We start from the raw sequence: 20,753 nt of genomic DNA, 5'->3' as shown, positions 1-20,753 counted from the left end.
GGATTAGACTTAGAAAGACAGACAAAGAACAGACAAGAGGCAAGTCAGCGAAGAGAAAAGGCAGCTCGCCTTTCATCTAAGTATATTTTTGCGATGAGTGGTTTTCGAAAAGAAGTGTTTTTGTGTTCATCCAAGGCTTGCGGATTGACTTCAGCCGAGTTTAGCAGCAGTCATGATTCCAAGCGTCATCAAGCTGAAGATGCATCCGAAGATCAGGAAGCAGAAGGAGCCCATGAGCAGGCGGGATTCCTTGAGGCTTTCGAAGAAGGGGAGCTTTTCGTCGCGCTGGATTTTGATGTAGAAGAGCGAGGGGAGGATGAAGATGAGGGATCCGGAAGCGGATGCGCCTTGAAATTTTGGGAATAGAAAATAGTCATTAGGGTCATTTCTTACCGACAAAGCCGAAGATTTCACGAATATCAGGCACATTGATAACCAAAGTAACACACAGAGTCAACAGACAGCACATAATTCCCAAATGACGGCTCCAGGCGAACGGGTGCTGGGGGAAGAATAGAAAGTTCACAGCTTTTCGGGCCTAAAAATGATCATCATCTCATAATTTCAAATTTCTCAATTTGAGAAAAGGTCGCTGAGATGGATGATTACCGGGAAATGAGTGAGTGGAAGAGTTAGAATGACTCCGATGAGGACGCAGACGCGGACAACAAGAGTCAAGGGATTCGTGGGATCGGAATGGTTGTAGGTAAGGAGCAAGTCGGACTGGACGTAGTTGTAGAATGTGAAGTAGCCAAAGAGGGAAGCGACGAAGTAGAGCAAAAAGCAGCTGGCAAGAGATGTTTTGGCGACATTTCGCATTTCTCCGTGGCTTCCGCTGAAAAAAGGATCTTATGGACCGATCTATGGATTGTTTCTGACTCACCTTCTAAGTTCGGCGAAGATGGGGAGGATAGCGGTGTGGCAGACAAAGGAGAAAGTCATGGTAGGCATCGCATAGACAGTCTTTATAATAAATTATTAAAGGACATTCTTCAAGTCCCGCATGGTCTAGGGGTTAGGATTCCGGATTCTCACTCCGGCGGCCCGGGTTCGATTCCCGGTGCGGGAGGACTTTTTCTCAATTTTTACCTTTTCATTCATCATGAAAGCAGAGGCTTCGCACTCCTGGGCTTCCAAGTTACAGTAAGGATCAGGCATTTTGTACGTGGAGGCGCATTCGTCGGAGATTTTCGAGTTTTCAGCATCCCAAATTGGAGCTGTTCCAAGTTTTGTTGCATTAGCGTTGAGTAAACTTTCAGCTATGAAGAAAATTTCGTAAATTCTTTTTGTTCTCGCCTTTACGCAACTTACAGGTAACTTCTTGCGTCGCGTCCCAGGTTCCGTCGGCGATGCTGTCATTAAACAGCGGGCAGTCTTCTACGCCAATGAAGTATTTGCTGACGATGATGATGGTGAAGAAGACCATGCAGGAGATTGAAAATCCACTGGTGTATCCTAAAGAATTCGGCTGATGATTAGACTGGAAAGAGAGTTCTTTTACCAAGAAATTCAATAGACTTAAGACTGGCAAGAGGAGCGACAATGCAAGCAACAACGACAATGACAATGATGTTTCCGTTCAAATACCATGGAACATTTTCTCCGTAAAGATCTGGACATTCTTCAGAAGTGGCGCAGATGATCGTGTGAAGAACTGAGGGGAGCTGATTTTTGATGATGAACATGTAGCTGGACATGGCGCCGATGTTCTGCATTAGAATGCATGTTGCTGTCACTAGCTAAAATTCTGTTGTGAGTTGATTTACTACGAAAGCAGCTCGGCATGGTACGTGATGCAAAAACGACTGTGATAAGCAAAAAAGTAAGGACCTTTTTCAACCACTCCCCCTTTTCGTACTACGAAAAGAAGATAATAACCGATATGTTGGAAACAAACAGATTCTTGCTCAAGGACGATTTAATTCTAAGAAAATCTGCATGTGTGAAAGGTCAGTGTTGAATGGAATCAAAGTTTACGGCGGTAAATGGTCATTTTCCAAGCCGTAAAAATTTCATTGCGTAATTTGCTTGTGAGAGAAATTCTTGTTACCTTCACCGAGTTTTTTAGATCTGACTAGTTTTCACTTGATATTGACTGTAACTTAATTGGAATCATGTGATTAAGGTGTTTGTTTACTGAGCGTTTTTGTAATCGCCTAAAAGTTGGACTTTGTGTACCAATGGATTACGAAAATCGCCAGTTCAGACCTATTTGACTTTTGACCAGAAAGAAGTTTGCTTTTACCCCCAGGGGTGTGGATCCGGCCGGTTCAGAAATGCTCTTCAAACAGTCCTTATTGTGTCAAAATTGGTACGTACGTTGCATCCGCTGCTTGACAGATAGACAACACTTACTTTTCCTGGAGTTCCGAATGCTCTGTAGCCTAATCGCTCGTACGATTTCACTCCTGTCTTTGCACACAGACTCAGTAGTAAATGGATCGCAAAATAGGCAAGGATCGCTACTGCCAGACAGATCAAGCTGAAATTAAAATGTCAAAAGGAAATGGCAATATTTATGATTTCAAAATCATTTATCGTCTTTATCAGAATCCGCTATAGTCTATAGACGTTATAAAATTTCAACAACTTACAAAAATCCAATATAACCGAGCTGTGCCATTGCGTAACTTAATCCTAGAATTCCAGAACCTTAAAAATCGATTCATAAATTGCCGTAAATGCTGATATACCTAGAATAGCGTTCATAAGATTAAATACTGAGAGGGCGAATCCAGCATTTCCTTCTTCTTTGTATCCGAGAGCCTCTCGGGCTTTATCTTCATTAGGCTGTCCATTAGCAGTGTCAACTAAGGAGGACTCTTCATATGTGACTGCTTTCTCTGGCTTTTCCACCAGACATTGTGACTGTGTTAATCTAATGATAAGTTAACCGAAACGTCCTAAACTTGCTCGAAACTTACATTTCTTCGTCTCTATTAGCCATCGCGGTATAAAATATTTTCTTCTTGTAACTGGTTTCTGCAGCAGAATTATGGCGCTTGCGAGACCTCTTCCTGCTTTCAGATCAATATTTGGGCACGGCCAAGTTGTCCGAAGTGGTCCGCAGCCAAAAATAGTCTAAGAAAAAATCAACACCAAGTTATGTAAGTCAATTTTTGTCGATCTTCTTGAGCTTTTATCGCTTATTCTCTAATTTCGAGCATTTCTCTGAGTCGGTTACTTATTTTTGGAACACGGTTGATGTAATGAATCTTTTCCTTCTTGTAATTATGTTCATTTGTTTACATATATAGTGATTTTATTGAATAAAAGGCTGAATAATTATAAAATTATTTCAAAATCTAATATTCGAAACAACTTACTGATGGAAAAACCTTTTTAAAACTCTTTTGCAAAAAGACTTTTCTAAAAATTATTCAAATTCTGAATATGATTTTCCGCCATTAGTGACTGATGTGCTCAGAGAGTCTCAGACTTTGCCTGGAGCAGGCTGGGACTCACACACAGGATTCGAACTGGCCGTGGGTCCCACGTGTTCTCACATTCTCAAGGTCTTTAGAGGAGATAAAGGGAGCGATAAAGGAGCAATTATCTGTAAAACAAGACGAAGAACGGAAGAAAATGTACTCGGAGAGCTTTAATGATTATATTTAAGGCATCGGATTATATTTTTTTGTCGTCAGAACTCTTCAATTATCAGTAGTCAATCTTCATCCTGGAAATCAGAGAAAATACCAAGAAATATGCATTTTTCGTTGCTCAGTCATTATTTTGAATCTCAAAAAGCTAAAAGCGATGATGTTCATTTTTGCTCCCTAGAATCTCAATAATTTATTCGATTTAAAATGGCCCATTTCCGTCCGGAAGTTCTCCTCGTACAGAGGGCAGTAAGTTTTATTACAAGTTACTGGCAGCAACTGTAAATTTCTCGTCCATGGCTGTATGCAAACATAACCTTCCCTGAAAAGTCAATTTTCCATATTTGGAATGTAACGAACACGATGGGATGTTGCATGTTGCCGAACTTTTTAATGCTCTTGGAAGATTTGTAAATCGCAAAAAAATGAATGCTCAAACTTTCAAATTGTAAAGAAAAGATCTTTAGTCTAATAAAATCATTCATCTTTATTAAATATTTTTCATTAGCAGTAAAACCTTCACTTTCTTACCTTGAATGTCACTCCTCTTTTCTGATCAACATTTTTCTCGGATCTGCTTTTCTGCTCAAGTCTTATTTTTTATCGGCTTCAGTAAAACCTAAGCTGCTCTTGATTTTTAAGAGTTTGAAAAATTTTAAGAGCCCGACGAACAACACAAATAACGCTCCTTCAACAAACAAGTCAAGGAAAAAGTTCATACCTTCAAAGGCCCTTGCCAATAAAATTGAAAGCGTTGTGTAACAATTTTTTTCATTGAAATTTATTAGGCGATTGCGGTTTACTAAATGAGAAGGGAAAGGGAGACAGCTTATGTATTCTAAGTACAGATCCGCTGAATGAAGGTTAGGATCGTTCGAAAACACGGTTCGCGACGATGTTCTTGCTCATGATTTTCTTTGGGAACTGTTAGAATAAAGCTTTTATATACGCTCTTACGTGTTCAACATGAAGCTTGCCGTCTTCGATAACTCGAGTTATTCTGACGTCTCCGAGAGAGCCACCTTTCATGATGATTACAATCTTATCCTCGTCTTCAATGATGCAGTCGGCGTCGACTTCTTCTTGCATGTAGTTCTTCATCTTGACAGTTCCCCCGATTTTGTACGAGTGAGAGCCAGAAATAACTCCCACAACTGATATATGAAATTATATCATAGAAAAATTTTCTTCAAAAATTAAAGTTTCACCTGTATAAGAAATAGTGAGGTTGTCTCCGGAAACTTGAATTTGAATAGTTGGGTTAGATGAAGTCATCATTTTCCTCTTCATCCAGCCGATTCCAAAAGCGGAAAGAAACTCATCAAATCTCTCCGACTCCACTTGCTTCCAGGAGCCTTCGAAATTCGCCCTCGTCTGGCTAAAATTTACAAATGAGCCCTTTCAATTCCCCTTGTCTGTTGCTTTCTCTTGCCTGTTCATCTGTGAAGGAGCTTTTGTGTCTCTTCCAAACTACTGTAGAGTAATTTAACCCGTAGTTACGGGATTTTTTGCTGTTGTTTCTGAGTTTAGAAGAAGCTGACATTTGGGTCACTGTTTTCTCGCCCCGGAGCCCGAGCAAAACCATGTTTTCGGATTTTCAAAAACCAATAAAATCAAAACAATTGTGTAACATTATTCTTTTAATAATTTATTAGGCAATTGCGGTCCACTAATTGAGAAGAGAAAGGGAGACAGCTTATGATTTCTGAGTACAGAACATTCATTCTGTTGAAGGAAGATTAGGATCGTTCGAAAACGCGGCTAGCGACGATGTTCTTGCTCATGATTTTCTAAAGCTAGCGTTAGAAAATGGTTGATTTTTAAGAACTTACTTGCTCGACATGGAGTTTGCCGTCCTTGATGACTCGAGATATTCTGACTTCGCCAAGAGAGCCACCCTTCATGATGAGCACGATCTTTTCCTCGTCCTCGATAACGCAATCGGCGTCGACTTCTTCATCCAAATAGTTCTTGATCTTGGCAGTTCCTCCGATTTTGTACGTATTGGAGCCGGAAATTACTCCGACGGCTAATCAATAAATATTTTCTGTTTCTCAAAGACGATTTTACCTGTGTAAGAAATAGTGAGATTTTCTCCGGAAATCTGAATCTGATCAATTGGGTTGCATTTCGTGGCCATTTTTCTCTTCATCCAGCCGATTCCAGAAGCAGCAAGAAACTCGTCGAGTCCGTGCGATTCCACCTGTTTCCAGGAGCCCTCGAACTTTGCCATCTTCTCGCTAAAAATTACAAGTGAGCTCCCCTTTCTCAACCTCTTTTTCTGTTGGTTTCTCTTGCCTGCTCATCTCTAGCGGAGCTTTTGTGTCTCTTTAATTGGGCCTTATCCAACCGGATCACCCTGTGAAACAATACATCTGATCTCAGACGATAAAACTTTATGCTGCGTTTTCTACATAGCAAGTCTTTTCAAAACCAATTTCATTTCCTTTTCTTGTTTACCTCATTTTTCTTTTGAGAATCTTTTTAGATCGGTCTTTTCGACAAAAAGTGTTCAAGAAAGACTCTAAACTTAGAATGATCTTTTTATGAGCTTGTATCTTTTAACAATCGGCCTCCTTTTAATTATTGTTCTCCACAAAAAAACCCACCAGAAATGACAGATGCTTCAAAGAAAAAAAAACGGCCCCTCCTTTCTCAAGTTTTTACCTTTCTTTGCCCATTTTTAATCGGCTTTCTCTCAGAAATAATCAGCGGAGTTTGTCGTTGATGCTTCTGATTTCAGAATAAGCTGAGAATTGTGTCAGTGTTCTCTCGCCCTGGAGCCCGAGCAAAATGATGTTTTCAGTTTCTTCTATTTGAAAGCGTTTGCGAATGCGAAAACAAAAACAACGAGGACGAGCCTAAAAGGAAGATTCATTATCAGATCGGTTTTTATCCTCAAATTGGGCAGCTGGCACGTTGGGATACATGTATGTTTTTGAGGGCGATTTTTGAAGCGTGGAATCGATTTTGGAAGTATACTCTCTTATGTTTAATTATTATTTGCTTATTATTTTGCTTATTTGCTTTCAATGAACAAATTTCTGAATTAACAATGAAAGTCAAAGGTCATATAGTTTCAATATCGTATTAGCCGAAAAACAGAAAATATAACTAAGATTTTCTAAGCAATAACTTTTCTCAGGAGAAATATCTGATCTAGAATAAGTTAGGTTATATTTAAGTTAAAGTTTTATTTATTTATCTCCTCCTCGTGATTTTCTATCGAATTCATCATCTAAAGTTTACCTCTCAAAATTTTCAAAACAAACTAAGAGAACTCGTTTGATTTCCGCTTTGAATTGTTGAATTGCGAGTGCTTCTGTTTCTTCCTTGTTTTCTCGTTTGAATAAGGCTTTTCTGGGATTGTCAGAAGTGGCGATGGAGTACTGATCTCTTTATTAAAAAGTTTGTTGAATATTCAGAGTCAAGGGCTCGTAGTAGCTGACTCAGCGACAGTGAGATCGATAATCTCATCTCAGATCATCCCGACTCGTGATACTGCGCTTTAGACAAATGAAAAGATAATTTTCACTCCGAATTAATTAATTAATAAGAAATTGATTCAACACATTTTGCTGATTTTTTTCTAAAAACGCATAAAAAGAAAAACGCTGATTTTCTGACTTCTGTTTGCAAATTAACAATAAATCCCCGTGTAAGAGCGCGGGACCACTCGGTTAAGTAACGACACGGTAAAATACTTGATATTTCCGAGATCAACAATTATCTCACGTTTTCGTAAACAATAAACGCGTGTGTTGCTCCACCACCACCACCATAAAAGCAGCAGATCAAGGAAAGAACTCATTCCCAAAGTAAAAAAAAACTCTCAAAGCAATGAAACTTTTTTTCTCTGTCCTTCTCTTTGTTCCTGCTATTTCCGCAGATACTGTTGGTAAGTGGTGAGCAGTACCATTCCTCAGTGCCGGGATGGCAGCTGTATCTGCCGCTCAAACACCTGCAAAATCGTCGAATGCACTCGAAAGAGACATTGTGGCGAGCAGGAAGTCTGCGTCTCCAACGTTTGCATGACGGTCGAATGCACCGCGAACAGACATTGTAGCGATTGCAGATTTTCGGGGGCAAAAAAGGTTTGCGACAAAACTTCGAAGCGATGCGTCGACGTTGAGTGCCTGCGAAATAACGACTGCGGGGAAAGGGCAATTTGCGAGGAGCAATCATGTGTTGCTGTCGAGTGTGAGAAGAACAGCCATTGTGGAATGCGCGAGATCTGCAGCTACAACAAATGTCGAGCTGTCGAGTGTGTCAGCGACATGGAATGTGGGGAAAATGAATTCTGCAATTCAGACAAAAGATGCCAGCCAGAAAATTAAGCTTTTCCCTAAGAAAATCTATCTTCTGCTTTTGAGCCCCCCTTGTAATAAAAAAATTATCACAGAAGTTCTCTTTGGTCTGTTCTGATTGTTTTTTTTTAATTATCTTAGAATAATAATAGAAATCAAAAAAAAGTGTTTCAATCGTCGAATTATTCCAAATGATGCCTCACCACTTCCTGGTCCAATCCTGAAACATTTTCAAAAACAAGCTCAATACTGTAGCGCTTTTGCCGGCCTCCCGCCGTGTCAGGATGGCCGAGCGGTCTAAGGCGCCAGACTCAAGCCTATGCTTGCACTGTATCAGTGTACCGAGTGTTCTGGTCTCCGATTGGAGGCGTGGGTTCGAATCCCACTTCTGACACAGTTTTTTCGCCTTTGTTTTTTTTTCTTTTTTTTTTTCCCGGAGCGCGCCTTTCGAGCAATCAAGTGCTTCGAAGAGCGAGAAAAACAAGAGAACAGGATTTTTAAATTTACCAAATTAAAAAGCCAAAAGTAGAGAACTAACGCTCTTTCATTTTCAGATGAGCGATGCCGTTCGAGAGAATCAGCATAGAACGCTACAGGAAAGCTTTCGAAACCAACAAAAACATTCTAGAGATCTTACAGATTTGGAAAAGCCTAAAATAGCCCGTTTGTTCATCAATTTCAGCCACGAAAAGTCGACGAAGTCGCTCACCAAGCCATAAAAACCTATTCAGCTGAATGGATGACCATAAAACCGACGGATGCATTTGTAAGTAGCTAACAAAGACGAACTGTCGCAAAACCGACAAGCTAAAATGCTAAAATAGAGAGTTGAAAAGTGAATGACCGACAACTTTAGAATTCCGTGGAACGAATGTACTTTAAGCAAGATCTCGTAGAAAACTGTAAGAAAATGAAAACGACTTTGAGAACAGAAGAAAGCTTTCCTAGGCCTCCGACAAAGTCAGTAACTCTGCAGTCGGTGAAGGAAATGAGCCCTAGAATGAAGATTTCTTGGGATAGACCGAAGGTAAAGCGCAAAAATCTATGATTCTTCATTCATTCTTTAGCTTTTATACTCCCTTATTGCCCCGCCAAAGCTCAAAACAGAAGCAGAAGAATATGAGTCGCGAGAGATTCCATCTGTGCCGGAGAAATGCCTCAAAATGCCCCTGACCTTCATCCTCAGAATCAACCATCTGAAGTGGGAGGTCAAGAACTTTGAACGACTCTTCGGATCGATCTCGATTTACGACATGAAGGAGAAGAGAAAAGTGACGGAAAACTTCAACTTCGAATTTACAGCGGCGGACAAGATATTTCCCGTTTTCAATTTGGAAGAAAACAAAGACGAATACGTCATACTGTTGAAGATCGAAAAGTGCTTCCAAAGTGACCAATACGATCCAATAGAAGCTTATCAGAAGGATGTTCCAGAAGCAAAGAGGGAGAAGATTCGCCTCGCCGCGAAAAACAACGAGTCCTTGCTGAGCCAATATCGAATGCAATTTGCGTGGACATTCGTGGCTTTCGCAGGACTGAAGCGGCGGAAGTTCACTCATCATTCTTCAGAGAATCGAAGGAGAAGCAATGAAAGTGAAACGTATTCCGTGTTTTCCGACTCGGATCGAACAAGCAACAGCTCGTTTAGCATTGAAGATGAATCCTCGGGTGCTGGCAGTGAGTTCATCCCGCCTAATGGAGCTATCGATTTCTCCATCAAGCAGGTGTACAAGACTGACAACGAAAAGCTCTCCGATGAGCAGATTTGCTGGCACATCGTCGACGTCTGCAAAAACCCACAAAAATATAAGCAAAGAACCGTCAACTGCGAGTTTTCCATCTCGCTCATGTCCCCCGTCGACCTTCACAATATCCGCAGCGACGATGGTCAAAAACTCAAACCCTGGCGAAACGACATCCCGCAAACTATCGGACAAATGGTTCGCGAATTCCCAGTAGAAAATCGAGTGCCAAGACCTCTTGTCACTTATCGAAACGTCCTCTACATCTTCCCGACCTCTGTGAACTTTTCAAATCATCAACGAGCGCGTAATATCGCCGTGCAAATTGAAATCAGAAACGAGTTCGAAACTTTGCCGGCGATTTTTGGCGAAGACGGAATCATGAAATCACACCATGTCTCGAGCGTCGCCTATCATCGCAGCCATCCGACCTTTCTCGACGAAATCAAGGTCGAAGTTCCTTCAAATCTAACTCCTGACCACCATCTTTACTTTACCTTCTTCCACATTTCCGTCAAAGAAGGCCGACAACTCCCCGTCGGTTTCAGTTGGCTCCCACTGATGAATGCTAATCAACACCTGATGAATCAACAGGCTAATTTACCCGTCTGCTCTCACCCACCACCAAGTGGCTATGGAAGAATCAGCCCCGATGCAAATTTGCCCGGCGTCAAATGGCTTGAAAACAGGAAATCTCTTTTCAAAGTAAACGTCTTGATCGATTCAAACGTCCATATTGAAGACAGAAATGTGCATTACTTTCTCAAATGCGTTTTGGCTGCAGAAAAGCTTGAAGCTGAAGACACATTTACGACCGTTGCGGGGAGGAGAATGCCAGTCGAGCAGCTTCATGAAGATCTTCTGTGCTCAATTCGATCGCTAGCGCAAAATTCTGCTATGAGCTCGGTCATTAAACATTTGCACACAGTTTTCAATCGAATAGTCTGGCTCATCGTAAATCCACCTTTGACGGAGCGAATTGTTATTGCTCAAGCAGCCTTCAACACTCTTGTTTCTCTCGTCTCAAGAATTCATGAAGATCATTCGTTGAAGAGGGACGCCCATGGGCGAAATCGCTATTTGGAGCAATACGTTTACTTTGTCCTGCGAGAAGGAATAATGGACGAAAGCTCATACGATCAAAATGTCCCAACTTTAGGGCGAAAAGACTGGATTCGCCACACAATGAAATCGAAAAATACCAGTTCCAAGCCAAGTGGTGCATCAATCAACCGCCATTCCAGCTATTCCGAAACTTTAGGACTTTCCAGGATGAATCCATCCGCTTCAAATCCTGATTTGACCCCGAAGAAAAAATCGACGATGAAAACATCCCCATCGACGATGAATCCTTCTAAAGATGAGATAAAACGACCGTTGTTCGAAGAACTCGCTTTTCAAATGGTCGTTTGCTCGAATTCCTCGAAGGAAAAAGTGCTTGAAAATGTCTGGTTCTTTTTGGAATTCATCACTAAATCGGCTACTGAGCATAAATTACAGCTCTCCAGCGAGAAGGGTAAATCGAACACAATTTCTGAACGCTTTTTCGATTATCTGAAAAGCATCGTGACATGGATCACTCAAGAAATCGCCAAAAGAAGTGGCAATAGATTTGAAGATGCGCGCCGAATGAACTCTTCGTTCGGATTCTTTATCCGAGATTTAGTCGAAATTCTCAGCAAGGAACAACTCTTTGACCTGATCAAACAATACAACGATATAACTAAAGACGTCTCCAGAGGATCTGTAGGAGACGATCAGCAGACGCATTCAATGAACATTCTCCGTGCTCGATTCTTCCGTCTCATCGTCTTCCACGGATCGTATTTTGAACTGATCGACGAGAAAAAAGCTTCAATAGATTATCTCGGGGAAGATCCTCTTTCGCAAATCATGTCTGATGTTATCAAGATTATGAGTACCAAGAGTCCTTTGGACGTACATGGACTAAATTACAATTTATGCTCGCTCATGAAGATTCAATCGGCCATTGACGCGGATAATCGTTACGATGACATGAGCGAAGAAATAGCTCGCCTTTTCCTTCCTTTTGTCAAATCAACTCTTCACAGGATACATTTATTCACAGACGATACGAAAGAAAAGCATCAATATAAGATGCCTGTCACGTCTGCGCAGATCCTCTTAGTAGTAAATTTGTGGGTGATTCGAAAGATCTGCAACAGCAAAGCGACATTTCCATATTTCATCAACGCAATGGACAAAAAAGACCTCATTCTGTTCAACCAAATGCTTTTGTCCATCACGACACTCCTGAAATATTCACCTGAAGCCGTTCTTGATAGGAAACGAAACCCATCGAATTCGAAGAAAAACATCGACCAACTGGATCTGATGAATAAAGGCGCTGGATCAGCTGTAAATTTACTGAAGCAGAAATCAGCGTCGCTAGGAAGATCTCCTGATCAGGCTCCTGAAAGTAGTTTCAGATCGTGGAAACAAATAAAAACTCGTGGATTGACAGCCACTTCGGGTTCTGGAAGAGCATCTGCATCGTCCATTTTCGACATCGATAAGACGCACCAAGGAATTATTCTTGATCTGGATAGCTCGACCGAGATATTCCAGTCCGTCATTGACATTCTCGAACAAATCTACGAACTGAAAGAAAAAGACGATGGCGATTACTGGCACCGTTCCTATTGCCAAGTCATGATTCATATCTTGACTTGTGACGGGACAGCTATCTGTTCATTGACTCGACTTATGAAGGTTTTGCGAAATCAGATGCCAAAGTTCCTCCCCTGTCTTATTTACACTCCGTTACTTTCCGCCATGTGTATCAAAATCGCAAATTTACTGAGCTCTGGCAACTTGGAGGTCTCAAAATCAGCTCAATTGACGATGATGAAAGTACTTTCCGATCATTATGTCCGATTTTCAACCCTCTCCTTGCCTGCTTACTGGATCAACGTCGGAGTTTGTAATCTTCTCGGGCTGAGAAGGTATCAGAGCTTTTCTGAACTGAGAACCGTCAATTGTGGCAATTTGTATTTCCATTTGAAAGAGCTGTCGTCTTTCGGATACTCGCAAAACGATTCACCCGAGTTTCGTCAACACTACGTCGAGTTTACTGAAAGAATCTTGAGTCTGGTAGAAGCTGTCGACAATTTCATCGATTTGAACTCGAAGAACATCTCTTCAAATTTCACTTTGATGCAAATCGCAGATTTACTCGCCTATTGCCCGCTATCAAGGATTGATGCGCTCACTGCTCTAGCCGAGGAACAAAAAGAAACCCATCCAGTTGAAGCAGGATTTTGCCACCTTCACAAAGCTGCAATCATTTTAGAAATCATCCGGTACGCTCCATCACCGGATAGTGACAATCTTCCTAAATCAGCAGCTCTCTTTTCACGAGATCTTGGCTTGAGGAGTTTAGAAAGCGAAGCATTTGTTTCGGACTGGATCAATAGAACTCTCGATTCCGCCGTGACTGAGCCTGCTAAACTCCGCTTGTCGGTCGGTCACGTTACCGCAGTTATGTTTGCGCAAGAGAGAGATACAAGAGTTTCACTAGACGGATTCAAGCAGTCCTTGGAGGCTGCTGCAAAAAGCTTCTCGAAGGGAAAGATTTCCGAGATATCCATTCGTTGTTACCAGACTCTGTTGAATCTTCTTTCGGGGGATGTAAATTCCATGAGAAATGTCACAGAAAAGCTTCTTCAAGGTATTCATGCATTGTCTTTTTGACAAGCTAAACATTTACTCAGCACAGCAAGAAGCAATCGAACAAGACGATCGCTACGGTGATGAACGATTCGGTTGCTATTTCAAAGTGCATTACCGAGGACCGGCCTTTCCTGTCACTCTCGCGAATAAAGATTTCATCATTCGAGAGCCCATGGCTTCAAAATTATCGGAAGTCTCAGATCGTGTTCGAAAATCAGCTTCCGCTCTTATTGGAGAGGATGTAGAACTCGTTATGGAAAGCGTTTCGCCAACTGGAAACAGTAATTCGGTGCAGGTAACCTTTCTAAAGGTTCATAGAAGAGAATGGCAGAAACCATTCAAGAACTGGCAAGATTTCGTTAATTTAACGAATTTCGTCTACGCAACTCCGTTTACTGCGTCTGGGGAAGCTCATGGAGATGTAAAGGTGACGCTTTACCATTGTAAGCGATCGCGTTAATTTGAGTTCAGGTTCAATACAAACGTAAAACATTCCTACAAGTCAGAACACGGATGCCTTACATTCTTGGACAAGCAGAAGTCAAGAGAAGCTGGACAGAGGAGCTCAATCCCTTGCAAGTTGCAAAAGAGGATATCACCACAAAGACTTTGGCGTTGTATGACTCGCTTAAATCTGACGATACGAGGATCATACAACTGCAATTACAGGGATCTATTCAAGCGACGGTCAATCAGGTAAGATTTATCTTGAAAAAAAACGTTAGTAAAATATTTCAAGGGCCCTTTGCACCTCGCGAGAGAGCTTCTCGGTCAAAAACCAGTCACCGAACAAGAAATACTCGACTGGGAAGACCTCCGTGATGCTTTTATCGACTTCATGCATGTCTGCCGCTGTGCCATTTCCAGAAACAAAGAACTAATGATCAATTCTCGCTCAGAATATCACCTCAACTTAGAACAGAATTTTGCCCAAATCCAAAAGGATATTCGGCCTCTATTATTAACCTAATTTATCTAGCTCTATATATATTTACCTTACTGTACTGTCTTACATTCCAATTCTCGCATGCCTTCAGTTACGCAAAAAATCAGTGTCCTTCCTTTTCAACTTTCCCTTCAGTGATTGATCTTCCGAGACCTCTCACATCTCAAAATGACTTTTCTTTGATGGCCATTTCCCGGAATGACTATCAGCGCATCTTATCAGTTCCATCAGCGGGTATCTATGTAATCAATGTTTTACCTTTGCAGGAAGCATGCTGTTTCTCAATCAGCTGTTCACGAACGATCCCAGATGGCCGATGGAGCTCTCTCGAGCACTGTAAATACGCGTGTGATTCTTCACATTTCATTCATTCACAAATACACAATCAAAAAAGCAAATACGAAAATGACTTTTTTCAACCTTCCTCTCTCCGCTGATATTGCTGTTTTCTCCAGCATTGTCTTCGCCTGCCTATTTCTCCTCATTTCCGGCATCCTTCTCGCTGCTTATTGCCTCCACAAGCATCGAGCTCGCCGTGAACGAGTCACTCGACCGATTCCTCAAATTTTCTCAGTCTCGGGAGCTCCATCGATGATGTCTGCAATTTCCACTTCCACACCAAAGACAAAGCGAAATCGAAACAACTCCTGCTTCGTTCATTGCCCCTCTCCTAACAACACCCCGACCAAACCCGCTTCCGCTTTCGGAACTATTAACCCAGCATTCCAAGACGATTTTGTTTCTGTCATCGTTGATTTTTAATTTGTTCTCATTGCACTACATGTAAAATAAAAAGATAAAAGATTAAATGTGTGTAATTAATTCTCTGATTTCCTTTCAAGCATTTATTTTTCCAATATCATACAGAGGACCTTTGATGTCTTATGATCTAATCGCTAAAAAAAAGAGGTCAGACGCAAGATTTCCGCAAATTATCTTACAATTCCGGAGCCATTATCATAAAACCGACTGATCAGCTGTATCAAGGTTTGTTATCGCGTGTAGATTTGATGGTTATCATGGTCAATAAAAAACTGCGGTCGTATATAAATGCCCTAGAGACCTGCTGAAGCTAAACCATTCTTTTCAGAAAACTTGGCATCGATTTCGGGTTTCTGTCTCTCGCGTGATCAATAGCGAGCGTGGGTGCTCGAAAATTCATCCCCACAAGAGAGCCGTTCAGATCGTCTCTAGATCCAAGAGAACAAAACAAAGATAGCTGAAAAGAAGAATCAACAGGAGGAATCTAAGAAGATCTCACTGGAGATTCTTCAGTGAAGATCAATGGGAGTCGTGAAAAATACAGGTTTTGATCTGACCTCCGTCAAAAGCTCCAATTCTGCCATTTTCCTACGAATAGAGCAAGGGAAAATCGATGAGGTCAAAATTCTAGGTAAATAAAATCGATATTCAACTAATTGAATTTCTTGCTTCAGCTAAAGAGCCCGAATCGTGCCTCGGAGTCAACGAAGAAGGTCAAACACCGCTTCATTTTTCAATCGAAAAGCAACAACATGAGATCTCGTTGTTTCTACTTAGACTTGGACATGAAGTCAATACGGTCGACAGATCCCAGTGGACGCCGTTGATTTCAGCATCCAAATTTGGTAATGTTGAAGTTGTGAGGGAGTTGCTCAAGAGAGGTGCGAAACAGAAGTCAAAAGATGATGACATTTGCGAAATGGTAATTTATCGTCAAATTCTTTAGTTCTTACAATTATAAAACATAGCCGAACATGATATTAATTTTGTAAATTCAGGGCGAATGGTCTGCTATAACATGGGCTGCTTATCGCGGGCACGGAAGAGTTCTCGAAGCTCTTTTGGAAAACCCAGCTACTCGTGGCGATCCAAATTTCAATGGCCTCGACCAGGGCGCATCTTACGGCGTGACCCCTCTTCTCTGGGCTGCGGGCCGAGGACATATTGATGCAGTAGATGTGCTCCTGCAAGATGGAAATGGCGTTGATGTCAATAAGACCGATAAATTCGGTTGCAATGCTCTTTTCTGGGCCTGTAGAAAGGGCGAAGCTGGGGTCGTCAAGCGATTGCTCAAAGCTGGAATTGACATCAATGCTATCGGTGCTCATGGCCAGAGCGCGCTTATTGTTGCGACTAGAAATATGCACGAAGAAGTCGTTGAGATGCTGTTAAGTGCGAACTTGAAAGGAAGCGATCCTGTCAATGTCAGTCATGTAGACTCGGATAACAATACTGCGCTCAACTTTGCTGCTGATAAGGTTAGACATTTTTATGAAATTTTATCCAATAAATTGTGTATTCAAACATGGGCACAAATGATCTAAGCACAAATAAAGTTTTAGACTAAAACTTTTAGTTCACATTTGATTTTCTCGAGTTTCTCGCCATCTTCTAGTATGTCAATTAATTTTTTTGAATGAACAACTAAATATTATTTACGCGTCGTTAATCCTCTTTTTAGGGCCTGACTGCCACGGTTCGTATACTTTTGGAAGCTGGAGCATCAAAGAACCATCAAAATAAGAAAAAACAAACTCCTCTCATTCTCGCCGTAAAGAAAGGTCATTTAGAAATTGTCCGACTTTTGCTCAACCACGATGTCAACGTCAATTTACTCGACAAAGAAAATCGATCCGCGCTGTATCTCGCTGTCAAAGAATCGACAATGGGAGGAAAGAATCCGCATAAAGAAATAATCAAGCTTCTTGTCAAGCGAAAGGACATTTATCTCGAAGCTTTCACCAAGATCAACGACAACAAGAAGATTATAACTGAAACCGCTTTATTGAAAGCTGTCCGGAATCGAAACGCATCAATTGTCAATATTCTTCTCAAGGCTGGCGCTTCTGTCGATGTCCGTGACCAAGACTGGAACAATCCTCTTCATCTTTCTATTCGATTTCGGGACAAGACTATCACCGAAATGCTCCTTCGAAATCCCAAAAACTCCAACCTGGTTTACAAGAAGAACAAGGAAAATGAAACTCCCCACGAGATCGATCTCGAAAACCCAGTTTCAATCCTTACCAAAATCTGGGGCGAGAAAATGGTAACTTCATCCACCAAGGGTCTCGCTGATGATATGAGCCAGTACGAGCTGTACACAAACTCTCTTGCCGATATTCTGGCTGAGCCAGAGTTGAAACTTCCAATCACTGTTGGTATTTTTGCAAAGTGGGGATCTGGAAAAGATTTTCTCCTCCTCACTCTGGCGAAAGTCATGGGCTCATTTGTTGGTGATGAAGGTGATGTTCATTACAAACCGCCATTTTCCGTCCACGTAACTTTTTTGATTATTCTTGGCTGGCTCTGCACTCTCATTACCGGCCTTGCTTATCCGAACACGTCTAATCTGGCCATCATCATCCCTTGCATCGGTGGGGCTATCTTGCTTTTCTACGGAATAATAATGGCTCTGGCAACTTATGGAAATGTCAAGTATATCGAAAATGATCGCAAGAAAAAGTGGCGCTTTTGCAATAGCATCGCAAAAGCTCTCACTAGATTTGGAACTCGCTTGAAGCTAGTGATGGCGATGCTTTTCAAGACTGGTGTGCCTAATCCGGATGCTTCCAAAACTAAGCCTGTCAAATTTCTGTTTGCGAATCAAGCTAGACTCAACATCGGTGCTTCTGAAAACTCCCTTGCAGAAGTTATTGGAGCTTTGAGCAAAACAGCTGAAGAAGCGTATGGATTTCTCCCTGTCAGAATTTACCGAGCAATGAAGCCAAGAAAAGAGTCTGTCGAAACTCGATCGTTTTGTTGTTTGCCTCTTCAGTCGATTTTCATCCTCTTCTGGTTGGACATCTTCTGTTTAACCTGCTGTCTCGCTTTTGGAAAGGACAACTTTCCAACACCAGCTCATTTCCAAACAGCAGCAATTTTGACAGGAGTTGTCGGTGGAATTCTTCTGGCCATTCTCACTGCTCATTACTGGCAAATTATCAAGCACATGATTGAGTCTCCCTATTCTCGAGTTTTGAAAGAAGCAAACAAGATTAAAGAAGGCGAGAAATCAGGACGAGAACAGCTCAAGAGAGAAGTGGACTACCTAGCTGCGATGGTCAAGGCATTTGATCAGTATGGAAGTCATCAAACTCGAATGGTTATCGTCGTCAATGGCTTGGACAGTTACAAGCAAGACGATGTCCTCAAGATTTTGGAACTTGTCAACTCTCTTTTCACCCAATCGCCTTACATCGTCATCTTCGCAGTTGATGATAACCTCATTCGAAAAGCTGTCGACAAGGATCGAAAAGACACCTGGGAGATCAGCGGCCGAGACTACCTTCAAAATATGATCCACCTTCCCTTCTACATGCATCAGCAATCCAATGACTTGACTCTCCGTCGTCGAAAGATTCTCCCAAGCGACAGTGACTCTCACTTCGACATGATCAGTCTAAGACCCTTTGATGATAGACATGGCTCTGTTGCTGGTTCTACCAAATCTATCTATGCACCGCAAGAGAGTCGCGACTCGCTTTTCAGCCCACAAGATGATCAGGGTCTTATTCGAAGACGGTAAGTTTGAGTGATCTGTTTTTAATGATCAGTTTTTGAATAGTTTTTTTACGTTTTCGAGTGTTTGTGACGTGTGGTTTTAGTGGTCGTGAGGGACGACGTAACACCTTGTTTGATGAAAATGGAGTGAAACTTACAGAGTAAGAATATTTAGAAAATCCGTCTTCTTTACAATAATTTAGCTCAACGCGAAAGTCACGATTCGAAAAGAGCAAGAATAACGAAGCAGAAATGCTCCTTGATGAAGATTGGCTCAGTTCCATCTCTCCCCAGATAATGAAGCGCATTCTCAACTCAAAATCTTTGACTGGACGACTTCTCCGTGCCAATTTCATCCCTGTTTCTTCCGATCGACTCTCTCGTTGGATAAAGTTGACTGAATTGGCTCCTTACCGAACATCCTGGATCATCTGGTATATCGAAGAGAACGAAGACCTCGACTTGCATCTACCTCTAAAATCAGTCTACCAAAAGATTCTGCCGTCCATTCCGAACTCAACTCAGGAGGACAAAGTCCTCGCGATTGATTCTGTCGACTCCCGAGACATGGAAGTGCTACTTTCCGCCCGAGATCCCAAGGACGCGTTGACTGTAAAAGACGTCGTCATGTTCCTTCCCAACACTGTCAATCTCGATCCTAACCTACGAGAATGGATCGACGATGTCTTCCACACTCGCCAGCTGAAGCTTCAGAGCCCAAACCAAATGCCACCTTCCGGTTCAAACCTCCTTCTTCAGCCGCTGACGAAAGTTTCCGAAACAACTGAAAGCTCATCCGAAACTCCGCAAATTTCAGCCCACGGAAACTTGAGTAATATGATGTCTCTAAGCAGCGTTCCGCCTGCCTCTCAAGTGTCTGTCTGCTTTGACATGAACTCTGAAGAAGTCGCGAACTGGGTTTTGAGCATTGAAAATATGACTGCCGGTGGAAAAGCGCGACTGGAAAAATATGTTCTTGAACAAAACATTACAGGGAATTTCCTAATGAAAATGCGAAACAAGCTCCAAGTCATCAAGTAAGAAGCAAAATTTCGCATTGATTTTTATAAAAATTCTAGGGCGGATACTCAGCTAAACCTCGGCGATTTCTTCCTGCTGGAAGAAGCGATTGCAAACATCAAACCGACAAATCGTCAAAACACAACAACTACCAGCTCGACTGGTTTTACTCCTCGATCAGAACGCCACGAGCCGCTAGGCGAAACGACGGAGAAAGGTTCCAAAGAGCGAAAGCTCTCTGTCAATTTTGATGTTCCACCGTAATTTCATTCCGTTAATTTTATAGAACAATTGATTCAACAACTGAAATATCATTATCAAAGATTAATCAATATTAATCTTTGTTTTTTATGTTGTGTGCTTGTTTTTTAAAAACCAAAGGTTGATTTTCATTAATGCTTCTTCTTTTAACTAAGCAGCTAAAGGAGGATCGACGATGCTTCCTGCACCGCGTAACAGTATCTTTAAACGGCAAAATTTGCAACCCGTTCTTGAGTAAGCGCTTTTTGCTTTTTTGGCTTTTGTTTGCTTCTTTCGCAAAAGGGAAATTTCGAAAGGCATACATCTGAAATTTCTTATGATTTGAATTTTCGTTGAACAAGTTCTTTTAGGAGAAAGTGTGATGAAAAAAGGCATTCCCATTATGACTTTGACTCCACCTGAAGGTTAAAGTAATTCCTCTTTCTATAAATTTTGTAAGTGAATTTTCCGCAGTGAACATTCCCTTGACAACTTTTAACCTATTCCGATCATTTTCCATAAATTATTGTTGTCCGCGTGCGTGTGCCTTACTGTAGTCTTTGCTTTTACAAAAACTTAGATACGAACTCAGCGGAACACCTCCCAATCAGTGAGTACCGCCAGGCACTAGCTGATTATTGGCGAATTACTGCTCTTGAAGATGAAAAGTATGAAGTTCTCAAAATTTGAATAAAGATTACAACAAATCTTGAAAGCA

The 20,753-nt window shown here is 41.6% G+C and overlaps 5 protein-coding genes and 2 non-coding genes across 10 annotated transcripts; 4 read left to right on the top strand and 3 right to left on the bottom strand.

Moving 5' to 3' along the window:
- Nucleotides 1-39: 39 nt before the first annotated feature.
- Nucleotides 40-3,072, bottom strand: LOC145704682 (putative sodium-coupled neutral amino acid transporter 6). Its single transcript, XM_081782154.1, has 11 exons — nt 2,925-3,072; nt 2,694-2,878; nt 2,595-2,652; nt 2,356-2,482; nt 1,502-1,739; nt 1,312-1,455; nt 1,090-1,259; nt 884-963; nt 610-835; nt 394-538; nt 40-347 (listed from the first exon to the last, which is right to left on the bottom strand). The coding sequence occupies exons 1-11, from the start codon at nt 2,945-2,947 to the stop codon at nt 151-153; spliced, it is 1,593 nt and encodes a 530-aa protein (XP_081638280.1). The 5' UTR covers nt 2,948-3,072; the 3' UTR covers nt 40-150.
- On the top strand, nt 998-1,069 carry TRNAE-CUC (transfer RNA glutamic acid (anticodon CUC)). The gene has a single exon. It is a non-coding gene; the product is annotated as a tRNA-Glu (tRNA).
- Nucleotides 3,073-4,381: 1,309 nt separating the features above from the next.
- Nucleotides 4,382-5,042, bottom strand: LOC145701744 (myelin P2 protein-like). Its single transcript, XM_081778963.1, has 4 exons — nt 5,035-5,042; nt 4,811-4,980; nt 4,560-4,756; nt 4,382-4,517 (listed from the first exon to the last, which is right to left on the bottom strand). Exons 1-4 carry the CDS (start codon nt 5,040-5,042, stop codon nt 4,467-4,469), a joined length of 426 nt encoding a protein of 141 aa, XP_081635089.1. The 3' UTR covers nt 4,382-4,466.
- Nucleotides 5,043-5,246: 204 nt separating this feature from the next.
- LOC145703489 (fatty acid-binding protein, adipocyte-like) lies at nt 5,247-7,000 on the bottom strand. Of its 2 annotated transcripts, XM_081780851.1 has the most exons (5): nt 6,852-7,000; nt 6,270-6,463; nt 5,673-5,842; nt 5,435-5,631; nt 5,247-5,392 (listed from the first exon to the last, which is right to left on the bottom strand). In XM_081780851.1, exons 2-5 carry the CDS (start codon nt 6,281-6,283, stop codon nt 5,342-5,344), a joined length of 432 nt encoding a protein of 143 aa, XP_081636977.1. In that variant the 5' UTR covers nt 6,284-6,463; nt 6,852-7,000; the 3' UTR covers nt 5,247-5,341. The 2 variants fall into 2 exon arrangements, with proteins under 2 accessions (XP_081636977.1, XP_081636978.1); XM_081780852.1 differs by lacking the exons at nt 6,270-6,463; nt 6,852-7,000 and adding an exon at nt 6,063-6,086.
- Nucleotides 7,001-8,187: 1,187 nt separating this feature from the next.
- TRNAL-CAA (transfer RNA leucine (anticodon CAA)) lies at nt 8,188-8,303 on the top strand. Its single transcript has 2 exons — nt 8,188-8,225; nt 8,258-8,303. It is a non-coding gene; the product is annotated as a tRNA-Leu (tRNA).
- Nucleotides 8,304-8,379: 76 nt separating this feature from the next.
- LOC145702758 (dedicator of cytokinesis protein 7-like) lies at nt 8,380-15,233 on the top strand. Its single transcript, XM_081780023.1, has 6 exons — nt 8,380-8,675; nt 8,766-8,936; nt 8,977-13,342; nt 13,386-13,771; nt 13,816-14,040; nt 14,084-15,233. The coding sequence occupies exons 1-6, from the start codon at nt 8,649-8,651 to the stop codon at nt 14,312-14,314; spliced, it is 5,406 nt and encodes a 1,801-aa protein (XP_081636149.1). The 5' UTR covers nt 8,380-8,648; the 3' UTR covers nt 14,315-15,233.
- A 150-nt stretch (nt 15,234-15,383) lies between these two features.
- LOC145702219 (uncharacterized) lies at nt 15,384-20,744 on the top strand. 3 transcript variants are annotated; one of them, XM_081779433.1, is made up of 9 exons: nt 15,384-15,683; nt 15,727-15,974; nt 16,051-16,530; nt 16,734-18,796; nt 18,880-18,936; nt 18,979-19,812; nt 19,855-20,012; nt 20,407-20,460; nt 20,616-20,744. In XM_081779433.1, the coding sequence occupies exons 1-9, from the start codon at nt 15,575-15,577 to the stop codon at nt 20,723-20,725; spliced, it is 4,113 nt and encodes a 1,370-aa protein (XP_081635559.1). In that variant the 5' UTR covers nt 15,384-15,574; the 3' UTR covers nt 20,726-20,744. The 3 variants fall into 3 exon arrangements, with proteins under 3 accessions (XP_081635559.1, XP_081635561.1, XP_081635560.1); XM_081779435.1 differs by lacking the exon at nt 18,880-18,936; XM_081779434.1 differs by lacking the exon at nt 20,407-20,460 and having other exon boundaries at nt 20,616-20,743.
- The last annotated feature ends 9 nt before the right edge of the window (nt 20,745-20,753 follow it).

This window comes from Oikopleura dioica, chromosome PAR (assembly GCF_907165135.1).
Source record: "Oikopleura dioica chromosome PAR, OKI2018_I68_1.0, whole genome shotgun sequence".
NCBI lineage: Eukaryota > Metazoa > Chordata > Appendicularia > Copelata > Oikopleuridae > Oikopleura > Oikopleura dioica.
This window is presented reverse-complemented; position numbering and strand designations above follow the sequence as displayed.